A 25,717-nucleotide genomic window follows, 5' to 3' on the forward strand; every position below is an offset into this window, starting at 1 on the left:
ACCTTGAATTGGAAGAAAAGGTTGGAAATGGATTGTGCCTGATTACATAAACATCTGAAAAGGGAGATATGCTTAACCAGTGGTTCCCATCTCTGGTCCTGGAGGGCCACTGGATCTTCTGGATTTTGCTACAGTCAAGTTCTTAATCACAGACACATTGATTTCAGTTTTCTGTTTGGGCATATTTGTAAACTTGTTTTCAGCTCTTCAGATGGGATTTGAAATTGGTATCTTCCCCTTACCAATTGCTGAATTTCAGAATTACATTCAATTGTTCCCTGCAGAAGTAAAAACATTCATTCTGTGAGTGTCTCCAGGACCAAGGTGGAAAACACTTTGTTAGTTTCACGAGGAATGACGCCCCAAAATCGAAGCGTAATGAACTATTGTGGAGTGAATATTTGGCTTAACCCGCTTGGCTGAGGGCCAACCTCCTGGCCATAGGACGAGGAGGCCAGGACCCCCCCACAACGTAACCAAGGGGTAGTTGCAGAGGTGGAGTTGGGGTGGAGGTGGGATGCAAAAGTCGCACGTGAGGGAGAGAGTTATCATATTTGGTATTTATAGTGTTCGGTGGAGGAAGGACGAAGGGAGTGATTGCTAATCACTGACGGCTGGGAATGATTGAGCGTGGTTGTTGTCACACCCGTTCTTCCCAAACTTTACTTAAATAAACTCCATTTAAGAAAGAAATTAGATACAGTACAGATGTAGTGAAACAATATGAAAGCAAAGAAACAATATGGAAAAAGGTTAACTTAAATCAAAGTGGAAATCTGAGGACCACGTACAGGTACAAGTCCTATGATAACTGCGATTGTGTTGCATTTTATTGTGTAGTGTTAATGAATGTAAGTTGCTGAAGATATTTTGATTTAGCATGATAGAAAATAATTACATTTAGAGAAGCTCAACTTAACTTTAAATGCTAATAAAACTGCAAACACCATATGTTTTTTGTTTATTTTGTCAGTGGGGACTTAATTTCACCAGTGGTATAAATTATGGTGAACTAATTTAAAACATAGTGCTATTTATGTTTCATATCTTATGATATGTGTTTTATACCTATCTTTTTCTTCTTTCATACCTTCTTCTTCTTAATGTGTTCCACATTATTAGTACTTCATCTTCTGTTACTCATTTACAAAGTAAATGTTACTTAAAGAAATCATTGCACTTTACTGACTTTTTTATACTGTACATCTTTATAATGTGCTGGACAGTTGAAAGAAAAGAGATTGTGCCTATACGACCACAATGTTGTAGTGTAACACTTACAAAAATTCTAAAAAGATTACACTAATGTAAATTTGTGTTATCTATATCACATTTTTAAATCATAGTTATATAGCACCCTTATCCAAGCCTGAAGATGTGCTTACCTCACGGTACTTCTCAGGAAGATTCCTACCATTTCGTTTGGCAATGTGCTCAGCAATTTCCATAGCTTCTTTGGTTCTGTTAAGCGTCAGCAACCATCTTGGAGATTCTGGAATAAACCTTAAGGAGGGTTTGTTCAGGTTCACAACCATTAAGAAAACAAAATATTGATTCCATTTATGATAAGCACATGGAAATGATGAGCAGAAAGAAAATTAGGAAGGTTACAAATGAGAGGAGGCTATTTAGCTCATCTAGTCTGTTTGGTACGAAGTTGTTAATTTATTCAAGTATCTCACTCTTGAAAGAAGCCAAGGTTGTTCCACACTCCCACATCTCTTTACATAAAGAATTGCTTCCTGTTCTTAGTATAACATTTCGTGCTTTTATCTACAGTATACGTCCTAACGTCCTAACATCTTATACATCTTTGCCTTTCTAATTGCTTCGTTGTCTGCCAACATGCAAATCATGTCATCCTGTCATCCTTTATAAGAAGCAGTTCACCATTTCACATAATGCCGCAAATTCACTGAATGAACAGAAGAGAATGCATGTCATCTGCTTGTTGTTTTCAGCTCTCTCTTTTTATTATGATTACCATAGTGTCAAGATGAGTTCATCATTGATACTTGGAAAAGGCAGATTTGGAAAAAAATAAAGACAATGATTGTTCCTACATTTTTTTCATTTTTTTGAAAAAAAAGTGCTGACCTGTAAGGTTATTCTTCAGTTAGATTAATGATTTAGAATATTTTACCATCTACGCTCAATTATAAATTAAATTATGTTGATAATAATTGCAGTAATAAATGTTGCATGATATCTGTTTTAAGTGATATCTAAAAGGGTGGAAAGGGTTAGCATTGCTGCTTGCAGTGTTGGGTCCCTGCATTCAATTCCACTCCTGGGGTGCTATCTGTGAGGAGTTTGTATGTTCTCCCCGTGTTTGCATGGGTTTACTCTAGGTGCTCTGGTTTCCTCCCATAGTCCAAAGTGGGTGAGTTAATTGGCTTTTGGGAAAATTGGCCCTAAGTCTAAGTGGGTGCACGTCTGTGTCTGTGTGTCTGTCCTGTGATGGAGTAGCATCCCTTCTAGGGTGTACCCTGCTTTGTGACTGCTGTTTACCAAGATAGGCACCAGCTCCATCACAACCTTGAATGGGAAAAATGCGAAAATATGAACCACATACCAATAGTACAGTAATAAGATGGAGCACGGCAATGTTATGGCAAGTTGTAACATCTTCCATGAGGGGATGAGATAAGCAATTCCTGGCAGGATTATAACTCCAATGGTGAAAAATAGCTGAGCAACAATTCCCACCAGCCTCCTGTAATGGGAGCTGACTATTTCTGTAACTGCAAGAAATGAGAATATAGTATTAGTGCCTATGAATATAGTATTAGTGCCTATGCTCAAGCTGCAGATAAGAGCTCTGTACAATGCAAAGACATTAACTGAACACCTGCAGAGTTAAAGCTAATATTAGTACTAATTTACGACAAATTTGGAAATCTAGACATGTTTGTAGGGCAGCAGGGTGGTGCAGTAATTTGCATTGCTGTCTTGTGTGGGTTTCCTCAGGTGCTCCTGTTTCCTCCCACAGTTCAAATACATGCTAGTAGGTTAATTGCCTTCTGTAAAATTTACCCTGGTGTGACATGAATGTGTACATGTCTCTGTGTGCGTACCCTGTGATGAGCTGATATCCCATTCATTATGTATCCCACCTTGTGCCTAGTACTTTCTGGGACAGACTTTGGTTTCCCTGCAACTCTGTATTGAATAAGTGGTTATTCAAGGTGAAGTGTGAGATGTTTCTAGAGCATACAGTATAGTTTATTAGCCTTGTCTTATTGTTTTAGAAAGAAAATAAAAATCTGAAAAGTATTGCTTTTTTTGGTTTTGCATGATTTGGGTTTGAATCAAGTGAAAAATTCAGCTGGCAATAGACAAGTGTGCTTTTACAGAACATATAATTATATAATTTAGAACATGCTTCATAATCTCAAACAAAATTAAATTAAACTAAACATAGTAGGTCTAAGTGATTTGCACAAGATATCTAGAATAATACATAATAACAATGTGAATTTGTTGCATTTTAATGCAACATGCTCAGTATATGTGCCATGTGCTTAAAAACATTTCCATAGAATAACAACAATCTGTCCATTTGAATTTTTTATTCTTAAAAAAGACCATCTTAGTATGATATTATTATGTGATTATGATCCAGAGTCAGGAATACACATTAGATGGGATGCCAGTCCATTGGAAGGCACATAAACACACATTTACAGTACTGTATATTCAGAGATGCCAATTATCCAGGACATCATGTTGTTGAACTATGCGAAGAAACCAGAAAAAAAACTCCACAGATAAAATATCAAAATCCACATAGAGTAGAAGGTACCCAGGCAGGAATTGAACCCAGATGTCCAGTTAATATACAATACTGTAAATACGATTTACTACTCTTACTACTCTAGTGTAGTTGTAGTGTTTGTCCACAGTTTAGAGTTGGTTGTCATTTACAAGTTGCCTACAATTTTTTCAGAAAACTACTTTTTAAGTCATAATGATATTTCCATACATAATATTGGCATGTTTAGTCACTGACTTTATATAATGTTTAATTATAATAAGGCATTCTGGTATCTGTCTTTCACTTTTCTGGTGATTTTCAGGTCTGTGCATCACTTTATGCTTAACAAAATGTCTTTAGCATGCTAACATCTCACAACAGCACACCCCAAACCATACAACATTGATTAATTAGTGCTTGCATTCATCATGGCTGCACAGTGAAAGTAAAAGACTCAGTCAAGCATTGAAGATTAGGCAGCAACTAAACAAAACATTGCACACCCAGGCCAAGCTTTAAGCAGTCCACGTTTTAGATTAATAAAAACCATCCTGCCTTTGAACAATTCGTCACTGACATTTCAATCTATGTGTTTTTTCAGCAAATCCAACAGGAACAATAACAGTGACATATGTTTAGTGGTTATGTTAATGGTTTAGAAACTGCAGTTTAGCCTTGCCGAAACAGAATAGAATTCTACCAGATAAAAAAAATGCTTGTGCTTGTTGCCTCAGTCCTGCTCATTTGAATGTTCAGTCTTACTTGAATTTGGAATAAATGTTATTTTCACTCCTTATCCTTCAGTTGACTGTCAATAGTCCACACTTTTGCTTTTTTGTGACATCTCAGAGATGGATGATTGAATATTTGTATATCAGCTGAAGACAATGTACAGTATCATTGGAGAAAATGGAACAAAATGTTTTATTTTTTGATTTTATGTTGTTTCTACATCACGTCAGGAGATTGTCTTGAGAAGGTTGAGGAACTTTGGTGGAAGCAAACAAATCCTAGAGTAGGCCTACAAAAGTCTGGTGGAGAGTGTGCTCTTTTTTAACATCTCCACTTGATACAAGAATCTTGGTATAAGATTCCTTTATCAAGATTCCTATCATAGTTTAGCTCTCAAGAATTATAAACATACAGTGGTGTGAAAAAGTGTTTGCCCCCTTCCTGATTTCTTATTTTTTTACATGTTTGTCACACTGAAATGTTTCAGATCATCAAACAAATTGAAATATTAGACAAAGATAACACAAGTAAACACAAAATGCAATTTTTAAATGAAGGTTTTTATTATTAAGGGGAAAACAAAATCCAAACCTACATGGCCCTGTGTGAAAAAGTGATTGCCCCCCCTGTTAAAACATAAATCAACTGTGGTTTATCACATCTTTGGAAAGCTGAGTTCAATTTCTCTAGCCACACCCAGGCCTGATTACTGCCACACCTGTTCTCAATCAAGAAATCACTTAAATAGGACCTGCCTGACAAAGTGGAGTAGACCAAAAGATCCTCAAAAGCTAGACATCATGCTTTGATCCAAAGAAATTCAGGAACAAATGAGAAACAGAGTAATTGAGATTTATCAGTCTGGAAAAGGTTATAAAGCCATTTCTAAAGCTTTGGGACTCCAGCGAACCACAGTGAGAGCCATTATATACAAATGGCGAAAACATGGAACAGTGGTGAACCTTCCCAGGAGTGGCCGGCCGACCAAAATTACCCCAAGAGCTCAGCGACGACTCATCCAAGAGGTCACAAAAAACCCCACAACAACATCCAAAGAACTGCAGGCTTCACTTGCCTCAGACGAGTTCCAAGACGAAAACTACTGCTGAGCAAAAAGAACATAAAGGCTCGTCTCAGTTTTGCCAGAAAACATCTTGATGATCCCCAAGACTTTTGGGAAAATACTCTGTGGACTGACGAGACAAAAGTTGAACTTTTTGGGAGGTGTGTGTCCCATTACATCTGGCGTAAAAGTAACACAGCATTTCAGAAAAGGAACATCATACCAACAGTAAAATGTGGTGGTGGTAGTGTGATGGTCTGGGGCTGTTTTGCTGCTTCAGGACCTGGAAGACTTGCTGTGGTAAATGGAACCATGAATTCTGCTGTCTACCAAAAAATCCTGAAGGAGAATGTCCAGCTATCTGTTCGTGACCTCAAGCTGAAACGCACTTGGGTTCTGCAGCAGGACAATGATCCAAAACACACCAGCAAGTCCACCTCTGAATGGCTTAAGAAAAACAAAATGAAGACTTTGGAGTGGCCTAGTCAAAGTCCTGACCTGAATCTGATTGAGATGTTGTGGCATGACCTTAAAAAAGTGGTTAAGGCTCGAAAACCCTCCAATGTGGCTGAATTACAACAATTCTGCAAAGATGAGTGGGCCAAAATTCCTCCACAGTGCTGTAAAAGACTCATTGCCAGTTATGGCAAACGCTTGATTGCAGTTGTTGCTGCTAAGGGTGGCCCAACCAGTTATTAGGTTTAGGGGGCAATCACTTTTTCACACAGGGCCATGTAGGTTTGGATATTTTTTTCCCCTTAATAATAAAAACCTTCATTTAAAAACTGCATTTTGTGTTTACTTGTGTTATCTTTGTCTAATATTTCAATTTGTTTGATGATCTGAAACATTTCAGTGTGACAAACATGCAAGAAAATAAGAAATCAGGAAGGGGGCAAACACTTTTTGTAGGCAGAAACAGCACCAGCTGAACCATGTGTATGCTAAGAGTGTTTGCAGGAAAGCATTATTAATAGTAAATAATTCCTCACACATACTATGCTCCTAATTCTTGTAAAGTCTATTTGATGTTTTATGTATTCTTCATTTGACTCAGTGAGGGCAAAGAAAAAATATTCTGTATAATCTGAGTAGAGTCTGATTCTGAATATTTTTTATTTTTACTAGCTGATTGGTAATGAGCCATTGACAGTGTCAGATTTGCTTGTTTTTTACATAGAGCTTTCGTATGTGAATTTCCTTTCACATACATTTTATTTTTTTGTTGTTGTATCAAAATTGTAGGATGTTTATTTCCCTGCTGTAAATGTTTTAAAAAACAAGAACAATCTATTATTGAACTGGGTAAATTAATGTTATTGCTGAGTCACTGCCTGTGTACTCTGAAGAAAACACATTAACAGGAGCTTCAAGTGGACTTTGCAGTGAGCCTGTCATGAGTAATTTTGTTTCACCACTCACAAGATTGTTAGTATTGTTTTGTTTTAGTGCAAGGAGGATTTTTGATCCCATCCAAATTTCCACTTCTAGGCAATACCCAGCCAAATGTGAAAAACAGTGTCATTTAACCTGGATACTACTGTATATATCTTCTATCTATCTCCTTATTTAAATCTTACCTAGCACATATGAAGTCATCCATGCTCCTTTCCCAAAGATTCCTTGGATTGCTCGGAAGACCAATATAGCAGTGTAGTTTGGGGAAAAGATTGTTCCTACACCAGAAAGGGCTAGTCCAAAAATAGAGAAAAGGAAACACACCTTTCGACCAAACCTGAAAGATAAGGTAATTGCAAAAAGTTTATTTAATCATAATAATTCTTGTATGTACTGTATAAAACCCTTTAATGTCTGTCTATTTAGGAGTAGCTGTGTAAGTATACATTAATACTATAAATTACATAATACTACGTCACATTTAATTTTTCACAAAAGCTATTAATTTAGATGAAGTAATTTGTCATTTATACCAATTTTAACTTGTTTCCATAATTATTTCTAATGTTCAATGTGTCTATATCATTTATTTGTTGTTTTTCACAGATGAGGATGATTGTTTTTTATCAACTCAAAGATGACTGATCAGGATAATGCAAGACCTGGACATTCTCTGGTACAGTAGGCTGAGCAGGGGTTTTTCTGGGAGTACAATGCTGTGCAAAAGTATTCAGATCCTTTCCATGCTGTCCCATTTTGTGAATTTACCAAGTGATTTAATCTGTATTTTATTGACAACATTCAGCATTCAAACTGAAGACTTCTAAATTAAGATATGTTACAGTAAATGACAGCAAAAACTAATGAGACAAAACTGAAATATGCTGATTACTCAATATGTAGTGGAAGCACCTTTGGCTGCACTTTCAGTCATAAGTCTCTATTAATTTTACACATGTGCAATTGTTGCCCATTCCTCCAGATTTGCTCAGGACCTCAATCTCAAATCATTTGGGGATTCATGGACTGCAGTTTTTAAGTTTCTCACAAATTCTCAACAGGTTGTTAGGACTTTGACTGGGTTACTTAAACTGTTGCTTGTGAGGATAAGCTCCAGCTCCCTTGTAACTCTCTATTGGATAAAGTGATTAAGAAATGGATGGATGGATTTGCCTGTTAATTTCTCTATCAATTTTTCCTCATCCCTAACAAGCCTTCCATTCCCTGCTGAGGAAATGTATTTTATAACATGATGCTGCCTACACCATGCTTCACTGTAGAGATGGTGTTAACTTGACATATGCTGTGTTTGGCCTGCACTGAATGTAATGCAATGAGTCTCATTTAATTAAAACCCTTTTTGACACATTTTTGCAGCATCAATCAAGTGCTTTACTACACGCTCCACAGAGGATATGAGATGTTTTTTTCACTCTGCCATAGAGGAAAGCTTGGTGGAGAGATAGGGATATTGTTGACTAATGCATATTTTATTTTAACCATCAAAATATATACCTCTTTAAAAGCTGCTGTTTGCCTCACAGTGGTGTCCCTCACCAGTGTCCTTCTTTCCCAACTGCTTAGTGGAGAGAAATCTAATCTAATGTCTGGGCGGTATGATGCACCTTCTGTTTTTGGTGATTGAGTGGTGCTTACTGGGATACTCGACGGCTAAAATATTTTTTGTATACTTCTCCTGGCCTGTGTTTTTTAATGACTTTATCCCTTAGTAGCTGAATTCTTGATTGAAATTCACTTCCTGATCAAGATAGCTCAGGAAGGCATTTGTTTTTGTAATGGTGAGTTTATTTGGGAGTGTTAATATGGACTGCACCCGTTCAATCCCTCCTGGTATTTTCCCAAAGATTGAAGATTGGGACAATAGGAAAGGAAGACAAACTGGAGTGATTGTGTAAGGCATGGACTGGTCTTGAGATTGCACAAGCTTCTCTCCAAGGGGACCACCAGTACATCACAGGATCCCGAAGGGGTTCCACAAACCAATAGCAGAAACACGTGCTCTTGAACTGGTGATGTAATGTCTCTGGGTTGCATGATATGGTCTGGGGTTTGGCATTCATCACAGAATACTTATGCAATCATGACATTTAATTGTTCACCTCTTTTTGTCTTTAGCTTTGAATCTGTGGAGAAGGATGTTTGGATTAAAAAAAATAATTATAACTTCAAAGCATCATGCCTGCAAACTTTAAAGCAACAAAATGTAAAAACTATGCAAGGTGAATCATCCAGTCATTGTAAATCTTCTAAGGTTTATCCTTATTATGACACATTTCTGTCTAAAAGTGCTGGGTTCATTCCCAAATATTCTTCCTCTGCCTATTTCAGTTAAGAACCATGATCTACATGTAGGTGATGATATGAGTGATATGACTAACACAATGAAGCTGAATGCAGATGTTCATAGCTTCTGTTCTTGTTTGGAAGATAACATAAATGCTGATGTGTACAGTGTGTCTTTCCTACTTGATATGTAACATTTTCTACAAACATCCTTGGTAATGAGATTTCAGTCTCCTGTATGTTGATTATGTTTTAACCACATATAAAAAGGTTGGAATGATGACTGTATGGTAGACTGTCAGTTTGATGTCAATTTGATGTTGCTATCCTCAAATACCCAAGTTTCTCACAGAATCAAGCCTGCAGTTACAGATTTCAGGTGAGAGGGCATGTGCATCTTCTGAATGTTACATATAAGTGCTATTTTCTCATATACCTTTTAATATATAAAGTGATCAATCTTTGTTAAGGCATATACTGCACCATCATCAGAGTATTAGAGTTCAATGGGTTGTCTTAGGTTTTGGCTTGTGTACTTGGTACAGTATGTCAGCTTCACTAGAGATTCCTATGGAATATGGTGCTCAGAAATATTAATAATAGAGCTGGAGTTGATAAACCCTGTGGTTTATCAAATGATAATCTGGACTAACAAAGGACTCTGTAATGGATTACAGATTACCATAAAGCAGGCAAAGGATTTTTGGAGGACATCCACACTTCAGGAGGATTATTCAGTGTGCCTCACATTTCACACAGTTTAAAGCCTTTGACAAGTCAAAAAATGGTCATTAGAAACATCTATGTTGCTCATTGTTGTTATTTTTTTAATTGATGAGATCAATTTGAAGTTTTCATTCTGATGCAGTCTTCATTTGCTATTGTCCAGCTTTTGAGAAATTCTGGGAAGCACATCTTTCTTTTCCTGTTCTGCTATTGAGAACTTAGTTCCCAGTGCCCTTTTGATGGGAGATGTTGGAATCCTAATAATCCTTCACTATTAACTGAAGTTTCTCCAGGCCTGAAGAGGTCCTTTCAAGTTCAAGTTCAAGTACCTTTATTGCCATTTGCACGAATAGTGCATTGGAAATCTTACACGTTATTTCCCAGTCAGAAAACATAAAAACAAAAGGGTAAACACAGGCTATGTGCAGGACACTATACACACAAACTGTAAAAAGACTATACACAACCTGTACACACCATTATGGAAAAAAAGCACATAAAAAGAATGGCTCCTAAGTTACACATGATAAAAGACATTGTGCCTACGGAGCTGAGGTAGATATGGGCCTCCTATATCTTATGCTGGTGTGCATGTTCTTGGCAATCAGGCGCACTATTTTTGGGAAGAAACTGTTCATAAACCTGTTCCTTCATGTCTTAATGCTCTCTGGCCTGCAACACCGAAGGTTATGTTTAGTGTCTCGCCAGGTAAACAGACTTTGGCTTGAGTGGAGTGTGTCTTTGAGGATAGCGTGAGCCTTGCTCCTGCAGCAGGCTGTAACGAGATTCTCCAATGAAGGAAGTTCTGTTCCAATAATGTGTTCAGCTGTTCTTATCACTCACTGGAGGACACATTTGTCCTTCTGGGTAGCACCGCTGAACCACACTGTAATATCTCTAGCCAAAATGCTCTCAATGGCACCATGATAGAAACTAACCAGTGTTTTTTTTTTTGTGGATGCCATTTCTCTTTAGGCACCTCAGAAAGTACAGAGTACTTTCTTTTAACATTGACTGTACATTCATTACTCAATGCTCAGGTTTCATGCTAAAGATCAGGGGTGGACATACAGTATGGGTGTTCATATACACTAGATGAGGTGTGGAAGATTGTCTTTTGAAAAAACTGATTTAAAGTAACCCATTAATTTTACCATTGTCCATACTCATGCAAAGGAAATAATGAAAAAAAGATAATATAATAATATTATATTATATATATAAATAATATTCTTTACATAAATTACATATATTACATAAAACAAGTTTGCAAAGTTTTAAAGGTCTACTTTGATTGTAAAGCTTGTAAAAGGTTATTTTTCAACTGCCAGCTTTAGCTATGAGTTTTATTTAATTAATTGCATGCTGAATTCCAGCTAGTAATTTCCCCTCGGCTATCAGTAATGACAGTTCAACACATTTGGCTTGTGATTTTATGAATTTGGCAAAGACAGGGCAATCTGCAAATGATGGCTCTTTTTGTATGCTAAGCAGTCATTCAACCTATTTTTATGTATTTTGTGGAGAAATAAACTAAAACCATCATTCTTGTTTAACTGTTAACAAACTGAATGTTTAATAAAGGTTTGCAGAAGCATGACTGGAGAAGTATCCTATGCTTACCTGTCTGCCCCATATCCAATGACTATAGCTCCTAACAGATAACCCATATTCAGGAAAGCTTGGTTGAGGTCTGCCTTCCATGCATCTTCACAAACAAGTTCATACTGCAGAGAAGAAACAGAAAAAAATGTAAATAATATATGAAAAAAGTGTAAATCGCAATCTAGAGTATTATATGCTAGTAACAGCAGTTAATTAGGAAATAATGTGACAGTTGTCAAATCAAAAAGTGAGAGCATCATGATTCTCCTACTAAAATTGCAAAAGACATTTTTACATGTAATTTTTATGTTCGGTATAAAAAACTCCAGTTATATATTATGTTGCAACAAAAATTATTTTAATTTTAAAATATTCATGTGTGGTAGCTATACTCATGTTAAATATTTATATTTAATATCTAGAATATAGTAATACAGTTTTTTTTGCTAATTATTGTCATGTTAGCCCATATTTACAGTACAAAATAACCTGGTCTTTGACTTTTGCAACATTAGATTGACAGCATTTCCTTTTGCGTTCTAAGTCTGTCAGAAGTACTGTTCTTCAACATTACTAGAACTATGGCAAGCACACTTATTATTGTGAAAGTTTTGGTCTTTTTCTTTTTCCAAAACAAAATAGAATAAAATGGAAAAAAAACTAACGTCTCCACCCCACAATATACCCACCTTCCACTAGCCATCCCCACAGTGTTACTCTCTTATAAGCTTTTAACTGAAGACCTAACAAACAGCAGCAAAGAGCAACATTGTATGACCTGCAAACAAAGCTTTGTCTACTGTACAGTATGTCAGCAGAAGCAATACAAAACTCAACATTCCCCCACCAGCATCGCGGCTTCCAGCAACTTTCAATCTGCAGTCAAACAACCAGGCAGATTGTGTTTGCCACTGTGAGAGGCACAAATGTCTGTAATTCTCCAGCAACAGAACATAAAAGTGGGGGGCTGGTCCCGTCTTAGAAACAGAGTGGTGTTATGGACCTGATGCTCTGGTATTTGGTTCTTGGATATACAGTATTTATATAAATGTTTTCCTCTGGTCCTATAATTGTCACACCCAACACTCTCTCGCAAATGCCGTTACATTCCCAAACCCAGTGTTTCACGATCTCATTCCTAGCTAAACCCATCACATTCTCACGGGCACCAGATTCCACAAATTGTCACACCTGGACCAATTATCCAACCATGTCCCTTTCCCTTCAGTATTTAAAGTTCCCTCACGCACCAACCCATGCTCACTATTAAGAAGCCTCCCGTAGTATTCTCTTGTGCGTGTTTAAACCTTTTTGTACCGGTTCCTAACCTTTGCTCCTGTCTTTTTCTACCATGCTCTTTGGATTTTGTTTTTAGGATTGTCTTTCTCGGATTTCCCTCGTTACTGGACTCATTGCTTCTCCAATCAACCATGCCCCTGGATTAAGTGCTTTGGATATTGTCCCTGTGCTACTCTACATTCTACAGGATTCACAGCCACACATAAGGATCCTCCCATTCTACCAATCGGTTCCCTGACAATAATGCCACGACATTGATATACAGCTTGATGGTGACTACTCTTTGAAATTAAAAGACATGTTAGGTTACCTATGTAACAGAAGAGTAGCCATAAGCTTCTCAGGCCAGGACTATTCTTTCAAGGGTTCAAAAATGAAAGAGTAAGAGGAAAAATCATGCTAGCCCAATATTTTTACAGTGCAGGAGCATTACACCCCTTCCTGGTCTGCTGGTAGCATACATATAGGCATCAGTCCCTCACATTGCCGGAAGCAATAACACATCTCTTTTTGATTCTCCTCCAAAACAGTTACATCCTTTATAAACAGCACCAGCTGTTGGCAGCCAGCCTTTACTGTGACTGATCTAGCCACTGCCCCAGTTGGCACTTCAGTTGTTAACAGCTGCTTTTTCAGTCAGCAGCTTACCTCTGCAGTGATTGCTTCAGCATATAACAGTGGGCACCCAGTCTCTGCTGTGGCATTAACAAGCTCACCAGTTCATGATTGGTCAGCAGCCAATCCCTGCTATAACTTCTACAGTTCTGGACCTCTATAAGACTACAGTCAATCAACACCCCAGCCTGCAGCGATGATGTTACAAGTTCTATTCTATTACAAGTTGGCACACAGTCCCAGCACCAGTGTGCTGTGATCTCTTCAGCCTCATCGGCCTGCTACAAGTTGGCGGTCAACCTCTGTTGTGACTTCTAGTGCTACCTGGTCCATGGTCCAGTCCAGCCTGCTGTGGTCTCTTCAGTTTTACCAACCTGCTGCAGTCCGTACAGCTTCATCAGCTCCTATGCAACTTCTATAACTTCACCAGCCTGCTAAAAGTCAGCAGCCTATTTCTGCTCTTTTTTCTAAAGCCTCTCCAGTCTGAGTCAGCAGTCAGTCACCATACCAGCCAGCTGCCACAACCACAGCCATTCTGCTCTGCTATAAACTGTCAGCTTGTCAGCATCACCAGCTTGTTGCAGTTCCTAAAGCTTCACCAGCTCCACTGTGACTTCTATGGCTTTACCAGTCCACCTTATGTTAGCAGCTCATCTCTGCCATGACTTCTACTGCCACCCTAATCCTTAGGCAAACAATCATTGCATCAGCCCGCTTCAGTTTTGCTACACCAGCCTCAAGTGGTTTCTACAGCCATTCTGGTTTGCTACAAATTGGTATCATGTCACCTGCATGCAACCATTTCTCTAATGGAACCCTGCACTGGTTCCAGTCCTCAATGGAGTGCAGTGTTCAACTGGTCCAGGGTGCACCTTCTGAGGTCTGCCCTGACAGCTCTTTCTTGGCCTGGTCTCTGGAGTAGATCCTCCTGAAGAGCACAAGCCTTGATCTGCCCAGCTCCTGACATGCTTCCCTTAGATGACAAGCTTCCTGCTTGTCTGGCTCCAGATGTAGGCTCTCCAGTTTCCACACTAGCCTACTGCAGCTTCCACAGCTTTACTGGTCAACTACCAGTTGGCAGGTTGATTTCTGCTGCAACTTTCACAGCTACTCTGGTCTGCTGCAAGCTGGTAGCCAGTGGCAGTTACAGCTTTTACCAGTCGACAGACACACCTATAGTTATTAATGTGACTTTGGTCCACTTACAAGTACGCAACTGGTTACTACACTGCTCAGCCCAATCCAGGGTGTACCTCCTGCAGTCTGCAGGAGGAGCGCACTGACAATACACTCTTGGCCTGGTCTCTGGAGTAGACCCCCCTGAGAGGACCCACCCTGATCAGTATGGCTCCTGGCATGCTCCCAGTTGACCACCCCATTAAAGTTTATTCTGCTTACCCAGCTCCAGGTATGGACCCTACACCTTGAGTCAGCAGCCAATCTCTGCAGCGACTGCTATGGCACTACTAGCCCACTATCAATGTCTGGTGTGACTAAAATGGTAATGCTGGTCTATTGCTAGACAGAAGTTAGATTCTGTTGTGAATGTTACCATCACTACCAGATCTCTGCCAGTCTCTGTTGTGGCTTCAACTACCGCTTATTACTACATTCACTCCTGTCTCCAGAGGGCTCCTCTACCTTCAGGAATTATCAGAAGCCTCCAAATCCCTAGCGCTTGGATTTCAACCTGATTACCACTGCAGCTGCAACTTGTGCACAGCCACATCATGACATTCCATTTTGTGAAATTACAAATTTGTGACAGGCAGTCACAGGCAGACAGGCATTTGCTGAAGAGGATCCAACTCAGGTCATTGTGCTCCCAAATACTTGACAGCTGAGTATCTCTTTACTTAATGCATAGCATCTCCTCAGTAGTTGTGTCAGGTAGCCTGTGAGAGGGTGAGTACAGCTCACCAGGGAGCTCAGAGGGAGAGCTCTAGAGAGCATGAGAGTTTCTAAAGCAGCCAGTCCAAGCCACTGACTATGGAGTAGCTGGTTAAAAAGTGAAGGACTCGCTGAATGAGTGATCAGATCATGAGCTAAAACTGTCACGCATTCCACACGCTCTCACATGCCCACACGCACCCACTTAAACAGACGCTCACGCCACAACTTATCTTCCTATCACCTTTCACTCCCATCACTACTTTAACCCTCCTCTTTTCCATTACCATCACTCACTATTTCGGACTCTCCCTGGAGCTCCCTAGTGCACATACCCTTCTTCAAAAGCTTTTACTCTTTCTTCCTTCCTGACTCTCGCTAGTTACTGACCACGTTTCTGCCTTAGCATTTTTGGATTGGTTGCTTCGCTGTATTGTCTCTACCTGGTCTCGACTATAACCTGCCCTTATGATTTTGGATATTAGGACTTGTGTTTCTTTTTGGTAGCCTTCTATTAGGACTTCCTACTAATAAGCCAACTTGAGCCCTGCACAGGGTCCTTATTTTCTGCATTTCATAATTGCTATCAAAATCTTCTGCTAAGAAATCACCAGTGAAGCTTCTTAGCAGCTGAGGCATATTTTTCTTTTGTTAATTTAGTTCACACTGTGAACCCATTTTTATCTTGGAACTTCCAAGCTGTTTTATGTCTACAAAATAAAAGGCAATCTTGTACTTTGACTGTAACACTTCCAAACTCCCCAACCAGTTCAGTATGCTCAGCCTGTAACATACGCATACACATTTTTTAAAATTAATATTTTACTTAAAACTTAAATGCACAAACTTAAAACCCCTAAAGATAAAGTAAATTACAGAAATTACAGTAAATGTCATTCAGACCTGTGGACAGAATATGTGGCGGAATCATATTTGGCTATAAATTCAGATGCGTGACACAGTGAAAATTTTGCTTTTTGGGGGAGATTTGCTCAAGATCACTCAGGTTACACAGGGATTCTTTATAGACACCAGTTTTCAACTTTTTCAAGTTTTTGAATGTGCTGGGATTTTCAATAGGATTCAAATAAGGACTTAAACTGGGCCACTAAAGAACACTCACTTTAATATCCTAAGCCACTCCAGTATAGATTTTTGCTTTGTGCTATGGGTGATTGTCGTGCTACAAGGTAAATTTGTGTGCCAGTTTTAGGTCTGATGCAGATTTTGGTTGCAGATTTTGATTGGTGCACTACGTTGGGTTTGTCAGATGTAACGCTTTGTATTTAGACCAAAATGTTCCAATTTTGTCTTATCTGACCACAAACTCTTTCTACTATAGATAATTATATCTCTACAAGCTTTTTTGTTTCAAATCTCATTTAAGATTTAAAATGTTTTGTTTTTCAGTTAAATACGAGCCCCTTTGTGGAGTGCTATGGATATTGTTGGCATTTTCGTGGACATTTTCTCCCATCTCAGCCACTGAACTCTGTAACTCTGTAACTGTCAACCTAGTGGTAGTGTCCTGAACCAGTCTCCTTCTTGCCTTGACTTAAAGTTAAAGGAACAGCCAGATACACAGAAGGCAGTGGCTCTGTGTTTTCCACTTTCCTAAATGTACTGTATTTCTTTACCATGCTAAAATAATAAGAGTTTTAAAATTTAAAACTGAATAAACTTCTCCTGGTCTATAATCTACTAACAAAGGGTTACTGTTGGAAAGAAATCATGATTTTTCTTTCATATTCATTAACATATTTATATGAAATATTTTTTTTATTTTGTGTTTGAATGGGTGGAACATGTTGTATATATAACAAATGTTAATTGTTACTTCAGAGTACAATTACTGCAAGGTTTAAATCAACAAAATATGAAAATGTGAAAACTGCAAGGGCCTGAATTTCAAGTAAAGGGTATTCTCCTTTCAATCGGAATGTGAATGGCTGGTTCTTAATGAACCAAGTATTGTTTATAACATTGTATAAGTATTGTTTAAAAACATCTGGCAATTCGTTTTTTCCAAGTGACAGTTGTAATGTGAAACAAACATTTAGTTAAAGACTAGAAAATCCTTTTCATCACTTTGGCATTTTTCTTTCTATTAGCCATTTTTTATTTATCATTACAGCTCAGCATATTGTGTTTTCTTCAGTCCTCATACATTTTGTATATTCTATAAAGTAGTTGCACTAAAGAGCTATCAGTGTACGAAATGAAAGAAACAAGTAATGGTTAAGTATGTGGTGAAAAGCACAAAGAACTACATTTTTCAATTGAAAATCCTACATCTGAAAGGCTCCGAGGCTAGCCACTTCAAAGTGCTTTTTTTCATACTGTACTGTACTTCACGCGACTTGTCAATGCTGAATTAACCTCTATTTGTTACACTATACTCTATACTGTTAAGTACTTTGTTTTTCTCAAGACTTTTGAGATTATGGACAATAAGGAATAACTTTATTTTCCTTCCAAATACTGTATTAATGTCAACGTCATCAGTAAATGTTTGTACACTTTCATCTGTGCACTGATTATGTTTTGAGAGAAGAGTGTTTTCCCTCTTCTTTTCTGTTCACGTGCTTCTGATCCCCTCTTGAGTTTCAGGCAGCCTAGAGCTAAATGCATCACTGACGCTTCTTACATTTAATAATTAATAATAATTGCTTACACTTATATAGCGCTTTTCTGGACACTCCACTCAAAGCGCCTTACAGGTAATGGGGACTCCCCTCCACCACCACCAATGTGCAGCATCCACCTGGATGATGCGACGGCAGCCATAGTGCGCCAGAACGCTCACCACACATCAGCTATCAGTGGGGAGGAGAGCAGAGTAATGTAGCCAATTCATAGAGGGGGATTATTAGGAGGCCATGTTTGGTAAGGGCCAATGGGAAATTTGGCCAGGACAGCGGGGTTACACCCCTACTCTTTTCGAGAAACACCCTGGGATTTTTAATGACCACAGAGACTCAGGACCTCGGTTTTACGTCTCATCCGAAGGATGGCACCTGTTTTACAGTATAGTGTCCCCGTCACTATACTGGGGCATTAGGACCCATGTGGACCGTAGGGTGAGCGCCCCCCTACTGGCCCCACTAACACCTCTTCCAGCAGCAACCTTAGTTTTTCCCAGGAGGTCTCCCATCCAGGTACTGACCAGGCTCACACCTGCTTAGCTTCAGTGGGTTGCCAGTTGTGAGTTGCAGGGTGCATTTGATAAATGATCCACATTACAAACCTCACCTGACTAAAATGTAAACTTTCAGATCTATTCATTTGTTAATATTGAGATACAACACAGCAGGGTAAAAGTAACAAACAAATTGCTAATGAAACGTTCTAAAAATGAAACAAATGCGATCGAGATGCTCTGTGTAAAAAGAATAACACAGCTATCCTTTTTTTCTATTTGGGTGCATATTAAAGTGGCCTGTAATTGTTACTTCTCAGATATTAAGATCTAGAACCTTTTTAAAAAGATAACAGCATATGGCAGGAGTTTAGAACTGAAGTTTGCCCATCCGTCTATTCATTTTCTTACCACTTCATCCACTTCATAGTCACAGGGGAGCCAGAGCCATCACAGTGCACTCTCAGACACAGACACACAAACACAGATGCACATATCAGGGTCAAGAAAATTAACCTACCAGTATGGCTTTGGACCGTGAGAGGAATCCAGAACACCTGGAGGACAGCCAGGCAAGCACTGGGAGAAAATACAAACTCCATGTAGACAGCACCACAGCTATGGAATTGAACCCAGGGCCCTAATGCTGTGTAACCACTGCACCACCATTCCACTTGTGTAGTATTTAATAATTTATTCAATTAAATATAGCATCAGAATAAGTATTCATCTGTTCTTTGAAAAAATAAAAAGTATGTTTTTTCTTCAGGCTCTCTGAATGCATACAGTACAATCCAAATTAAATATTAACATTGAATAAACATTGAATATTAGTGTGATAAGCTTTGGTGGAAGTGAATATATAGACCCTCAGTTATCCAGAGTTCTACTAATATGAAGTTTTCCTAAACTCCTAAAATTTCACTTGTCAGCGACTCAGACATAAATCTAGTATTACTGGGATGCAATAATGGAAGAATTTTTACTACCAGGAAAACAGAAAATCAAACCTATATTTTTGGGAATTTTAACCAAAACCCTTTTTACTACTGAAGTACTGTTCTGAAAATATTATTATTATTAGTCCATTTTTTAACTGATTTTCCAAAAGGGTTGTGGGGGAACCAGAGCCAAACAACAGGCACAAGGCAGGGCACAACCTGGATATGATGGCAGTCCATTGCAAGGCAGACAGACAGAAACAGACACAGACACACAATTACACCTAGGCTCAATTTTACTAGAGGCCAATTTACCTACCAGTATTTTTTTGTACTGTGGGAGGAAGGTAGAGCACAAAGAGAAAACTCATGCACACTTGGTGAGTACAGACCAACTCCTCATAGATAGCACTCAAGTCCAGAACTGAACTCAAGGCCCCAGCACTGGGAGGCAGTAATGCTAACCCCAATACCACTGTGCTCCTACTGTTAATAGATATGGCCTTCTGTTAACATTAAAACTATGTAATTAGTTTGCAAAAGAGATTTATTTAAAAAAGATCTGTCTGTCACTGGCATGAACTAAGAAATTGTTTATTAATTACTGAACTTATAATAATAATTAATAATTGCTTACACTTATATAGCACTTTTCTTGACACTCCACTCAAAGCGCTTTACAGGTAATGGGGACTCCCCTCCACCACCACCACCACTAATGTGCAGCATCCACCTGGATGATGCAACGGCAGCCATAGTGTGCCAGAACGCTCACCACACATCAGCTATCAGTGGGGAGAAGAGCAGAGTAATGTAGCAATTCATAGAGGGGGATTATTAGGAGGCCATGATTGGTAAGGGCCAATAGGAAATTTGGCCAGGACGGCAGGGTTACACCCCTACTCTTTTCGAGAAACACCCTGGGATTTTTAATGACGACAGAGAGTCAGGACCTCGGTTTTACATCTCATCCGAATGATGGCACCTGTTTACAGTATAGTGTCCCCTTCACTATACTGGGGCATTAGGACCCACATGGACCGCAGGGTGAGCACCCCCTGCTGGCTCCACTAACACCTCTTCCAGCAGCAACCTTAGTTTTTCCCAGGAGGTCTCCCATCCAGGTACTGGCTAGGCTCACCCCTGCTTAGCTTCAGTGGGGTGCCAGTTGTGAGTTGCAGGGTGATATTGCTTCTGGCTTATGGTACTATATTGGCATTGCTTCTTTGAAAAGTGTCTTTATCTTTGCAAAGTTATGTTCTCTGGTGCCCAATGCTGTACAGTATTGAGTGATTTAGTCATCACTTTAACTAGTACAAAAACAAGAGCAAGTATTCCTGAAACTAATTGTTAAATATGAGCTTGCATGAAAATCATAGCAGTCCTTTTTATTTCTGTTGTACAAGAAAGTAAACAGAGGGAACTTTGGATATCCCCATGTGTATCAAACAAAATGAAAAAGTAAAAAATGGCACAAATCTTTACTCTTTTACACTGCTGCATTTATCTGTATCTCCTACCTAGACATGCAGCACATGAATTATTACATAGAATGGTATCAACATAAAATAGCTAAATAAAAGTGCAATGTAATGCAATGTAATTTTTATAAAACACAAAGAAGAGTATAATTTTTGGAGTCTGTACCTCACTGACGATAGTAGAGCGAGATCCGTCAAACTCCCAGCCTTCATTGCATGTGGTGAGGGGAATTTTCTGTGAGAAGTTAGCAATGATGAATTCTACAGGGCTGCTGCAGGTGAGATCAGTGCTGTTCCAGTCCACATCGAACCTCTCACACTGGCTGAAGGACCCCTTGTCACTTCGTGGGATTGTGTAGTTCTTCAGTTCCTCCTTGGACCAACCACACTTTTCCTTGAGCCCCTCCACTTCGGGGCTTCGACACCAGTGCTCCGGAGTGTTCCCTAGGAAAACAATCCCAACAAAACTAAAAGCAAACAGAATCCCCGGAATGCATCCTAGAAGGAAAACCCTTTTCTGATATGGCCCAAGCTCTCCTATGTCCACTAACAGCTCATCAAAGGTTGGCATTGTGTCCAGACAGCAGCAGTAAAAGCCTTTTCTAATAGTGAAAAAAGACAGTGAAAGCTTTCCAAGTTGTTTATGTCCTTTCAGCCAGACTGTGAATCACAGAGGAGTTTCACATTCTCATGCAGTGAAAGCTCACAGAGTACTATAAGAGCACAACAGGCAAGGCTAGCGTCACATTAGTGCAAAGTTCCCAACCTACATTTTGGCACAGTGACAGAAAAACTATTTCTACAAAAAGAAGGTTGTCACAGTTAAAAGCTGAGCAAATAAACTGACACCAAAGCTGAAGTATTGCTTTTAACCCTTCTAATATAATGTTTTCCTTCTTGTTTTCTTTTGAAGGTATAGTTGAGTCTTCTTTATTATTGCAGTAAAGGATATTTCTCCAAGAGCCAGTTTTCCTTTCTTTCTTAAAAGCCAAAGTATCACAAATGTTTGATTGTGGTTTTCTAGACATTATATGTCATTTTGATTAGTCAATCCAAAGTTAGGACATGTCATTTTCTGTTGGGAAGACAAAGGAAAAAAAGGATAAATGATTTGAAAATACGTGACCAAATGAACAAATGATTAGGAATCGTTTGAGTTAAACATTGTAAATTTCTAGACACTGTGCACTAGTAGCACTTTATTTAGAATATTATGCACACTTTGACCACTGTAAAAATATATACTATTACTATATACTGTATATATTTATTACTATTATTACTGTATATACAGTAAATACATATACGCTGCGGATTTAGTTCAAAGGAGGACAGCCGGATACATTCTAGAGTTCAAATGTCACTGACAGGCTAAAAGAACTTCACTGTTTTAGTCTTTCATAGCAAATTGAAAGAAATCTAATTCAAGTATTCAAAATTCTCAAGGGAATTGAAAAAGTGAAACCAACAGGCTTCTCCAGGCTTAAGTCGAATACGATTCAGAAAACACAAGTGGAAACCACAGGGAATTACAGTACATTTAAAACTGAAAACTGGAGACAATTTTTACACAAAGAATTGTAGGAGCTTGAAACATATTACCCATCCATGTTGCCCAAGCAGATACTCTGGCTTGTTTCAAGAAATGGCTGTAGGATATACAGGAGCAGCCAAATGAGCTAAATTAGCCGAAAAGCCTCCATTCATTTGTAGTTTTTAAGTTCTTATGTTCCTCCCAGGGCATGCTGCATTTCACAGCCCTGCATTATCAGACCAACAAAGGGAAATAGGATTAGAGTTTCACAGAGTGTAAGACTGTTAAGCATTTCCAAAGAAGGACTGTTTTCAGTTTAAATCAATTAATAGTTTGTCAATGTCTTGCTAACCATGCTGAAAATTTATCTTTCATTGCTACAGTATCTTGACATCTTTTTAAAGTTTCGTACTAGACAGTTCTTTTATCTAATCCTTTTTGCAGAACTGAAATCTCAAAGGATGGACAGTGGACATCAAACATATTACAATACATCAATATTTACTCTATTATTGTAGAAATCGAATTGTGTAAGGACATCTTTCACAATTTTTTTTAAAACAGACAAAAAGAAGAAGTATAAAGCATTCATCTTGTACAGGCTTCTACTTCCTGGAAAATGAAAAGGTTGGAAAGCCCTGTTCCCCCTCCAAAAATCAAAAAGTCATAAAGTGGAACCATACTTTTTGGCCTGAAATTAGGTGATTTAGATCATTAAGAACTCAGGTGGCTTGAACATCACCAAACACACTGGCTCTCCAGGATTCGGATATGAATCCCCTTGTGTAAAATACACAGCATATAGACTGAAAAGCTATGAAACTGCAATATTTACTCAGCTGATAAGATAATTCCTGCTGGAACAAATATTGTCCAATGTTAATGAAATCACAAAGTACTATTGGACAAATTGTAATTTTAGTAGTTTGGTCAATTTGTAATTAACACAATAAGAAGATGAATGTAAAGGGACAGCATAATAATAAATATTTTAGCTTTTGGCATTACCTATTCTGTCTGAGGAAATTACAGACGTTGGGCAGAAAATTAAGGCTAACAAAAGCCATCACCTGGGAGGAATAAACCAGGGAGTCTTGTGCTAGTATTGCTGCAAATGGGGTTGAAGGGAGCGGTGTTAGAAAAGACATGTTCAGAGGGAACTCAGAAGGCAAACACATATATGACACCTACTCCCAAAATGTTGCTTAACAACTCAATTCAGGGAAAAAATCAATAATATTCAATGAGGAGAGGAGGTGGTTAGAAAGCCTGGTCTTGGAACAGATCACTGTGAAAAGATTGAATGCTGATTTAGAGAGAGAAGGGGGCAAGTAGTCCAGGGAGGAGGAGAAGGAATGACAAAGAGATCTAGAAAAAAATTTAGTGGAAGGCATAGTGGGTCGCAGCAGAAATGAATTAATGAAGTTAAGTAGGGAACTGCGTCAGGATCTGAAGGCTGCAAAGGAATGAGTAAAGGTTTATTCCATGCTGAAAGGAAAAGAAAGGAGACACAACATTTCGGCTGAGGCTCCACAACCTCAACGCAGCTGGGCTGCGCAGTTCACACACCTACAGTACCTACTTGAATTTCTTCAATAATATTTATTGGCATATGCTATGAAGACCTCTCACTCAGGTCTTCATAGGTATGTATGTATAAAGAAAATGCCCTGCTTTTCCTCACAGTCACTTTTTAAAGCTTGCTCTACTCTACTACATATTTGGCAATCTTCACACACAGACAATCAACACATTATTGCTGGGAAGCAAGTGTGTAGAGGTGCAACAGAAGATATGATAACAATCACATATAATACATTTTGTAGAGACAAGTTCAATCACTGGGACATTACAGTAGTGCAATGGTTGGTACCATTGGGTATAACCAGCTGGGGCCCTGGTTTCATTTCTTGGGGTGCTATCTACATCCAAGTTTGCATGTTCTTTCAATGTTCACATACTGTAGGTTTTCCCGGGGTGCTACTGTTTCCTCCCACAGTACAAAAACCTACTTTTGATTAATTGGTTTCTGGAAAAAATTGATCTTGGTCTGAGTGTGTGCATGTTTTTAGCTGTGTACACCCTGCGATGGACTAGCTTCCAGTCCAGAGTATATTCCGCCTTGGACCCATTGCTTATCAGGATAGGCCCCAGCTCCCATGAAACCATGTTCTGGATAAAATGGTTAGAAAATGGATGGTTGGAAGTTATTTCACTGCTGTCAAGTAGATTTTTTCATCCACATAATGCTTTATTTATATGCAAAACAGTATATGAATAGTTTTGAACTTTCATAGCTTCAGGCCTAAACATTTCCCAGTATTTTGGACAATGATACTTATTTCATGCTGAATGAATAAACTCTAAGTACCTGCAGAGATCCTCAAGCCACAAAACATGGTCTTAGGTCAAAAAACAAAAGCTGCATTATTACTGACATGGAGTACAACGTACTTATTGTGAAAAGGACGTGATTCAAAGTCTTCTGGAGATCATATTTAGAATTTAGACTAGGAATATGTTTCATAAGGTAGGGAAAGTGAATAAGCTTGGTGTGGCATATGTGCAGATAGGTACTTAAAGCAATGAATAAAATATGTTTATGTTTTGGAAAGGTTCAGCTGCAGTGTATGAAAATAAAAAAGTGAAAGTGAAGAAGAAAGAAGTTATTGTGCCAGTAAATTCACACAACACTAATGTTCCCAACCCTCCAAGTCTCCAGAGATTTCCACATCTTAATAAACAGCATGTTTTGGCTGTAGCCAATCACAGACAACATCTGTTGTCCAATTAGCAAACCAAAAACAGAAAAGGTATGCTTGACAGTTATGTCCCTTTTGTGGAATACTGGGGATCCTGAGTGGTTGGAATTATGGGTGAGATCAATGTTTATACTTCACTCTGTATGGCTGCTATCGAACTACTGACTGGCATCCCATCCAGGCTGTGCTTGTACCTGTGAAGAAAGAAGAAAGTAGTTTTCTTACAATAGATGAATAAATTAATGATTTTTGTGACCTCATTACCTTCAAATCTGTGTGTGGAGGTGATTTTTATTTGATTTGATTTGATCCATTTTGTAGTGGAAGTTGATACAATTAAATTTTAACAGATCATGCAGATGTACTTAACTAATAATAACAATAAATTACACCTCACACCTAAAGAAAGCTCCACAGCTGAAACGTTGTGTTTCCTTTCTTTTCTTTCCTTTACAGCCTACGCATGCTGAC

At 38.6% G+C, this 25,717-nt stretch overlaps 1 protein-coding gene across 2 annotated transcripts in view; it reads right to left on the reverse strand.

The window, feature by feature from the left end:
- The window catches only part of LOC148839492 (solute carrier family 22 member 3-like), a 39,458-nt gene extending 17,809 nt beyond the window's left edge, over positions 1-21,649 (reverse strand). The window contains exons 1-6 of one of the 2 annotated variants that reach the window (XM_088909563.1): positions 21,117-21,617; positions 11,604-11,707; positions 9,071-9,094; positions 7,133-7,287; positions 2,576-2,744; positions 1,386-1,503 (exon numbers count right to left, since the gene is read on the reverse strand). In XM_088909563.1, coding sequence (XP_088765689.1) covers positions 1,386-1,503; positions 2,576-2,744; positions 7,133-7,287; positions 9,071-9,094; positions 11,604-11,707; positions 21,117-21,521 — 975 coding nt within the window. In that variant the 5' untranslated portion in view covers positions 21,522-21,617. Of the gene's footprint in view, positions 1-1,385; positions 1,504-2,575; positions 2,745-7,132; positions 7,288-9,070; positions 9,095-11,603; positions 11,708-21,116 lie in introns of both variants that reach the window. The other variant, XM_088909560.1, reaches the window with a different exon arrangement.
- Positions 21,650-25,717: the final 4,068 nt, after the last annotated feature.

The sequence above is a fragment of the Atractosteus spatula genome, chromosome 2 (assembly GCF_055471065.1).
Source record: "Atractosteus spatula isolate fAtrSpa1 chromosome 2, fAtrSpa1.hap1, whole genome shotgun sequence".
NCBI lineage: Eukaryota > Metazoa > Chordata > Actinopteri > Semionotiformes > Lepisosteidae > Atractosteus > Atractosteus spatula.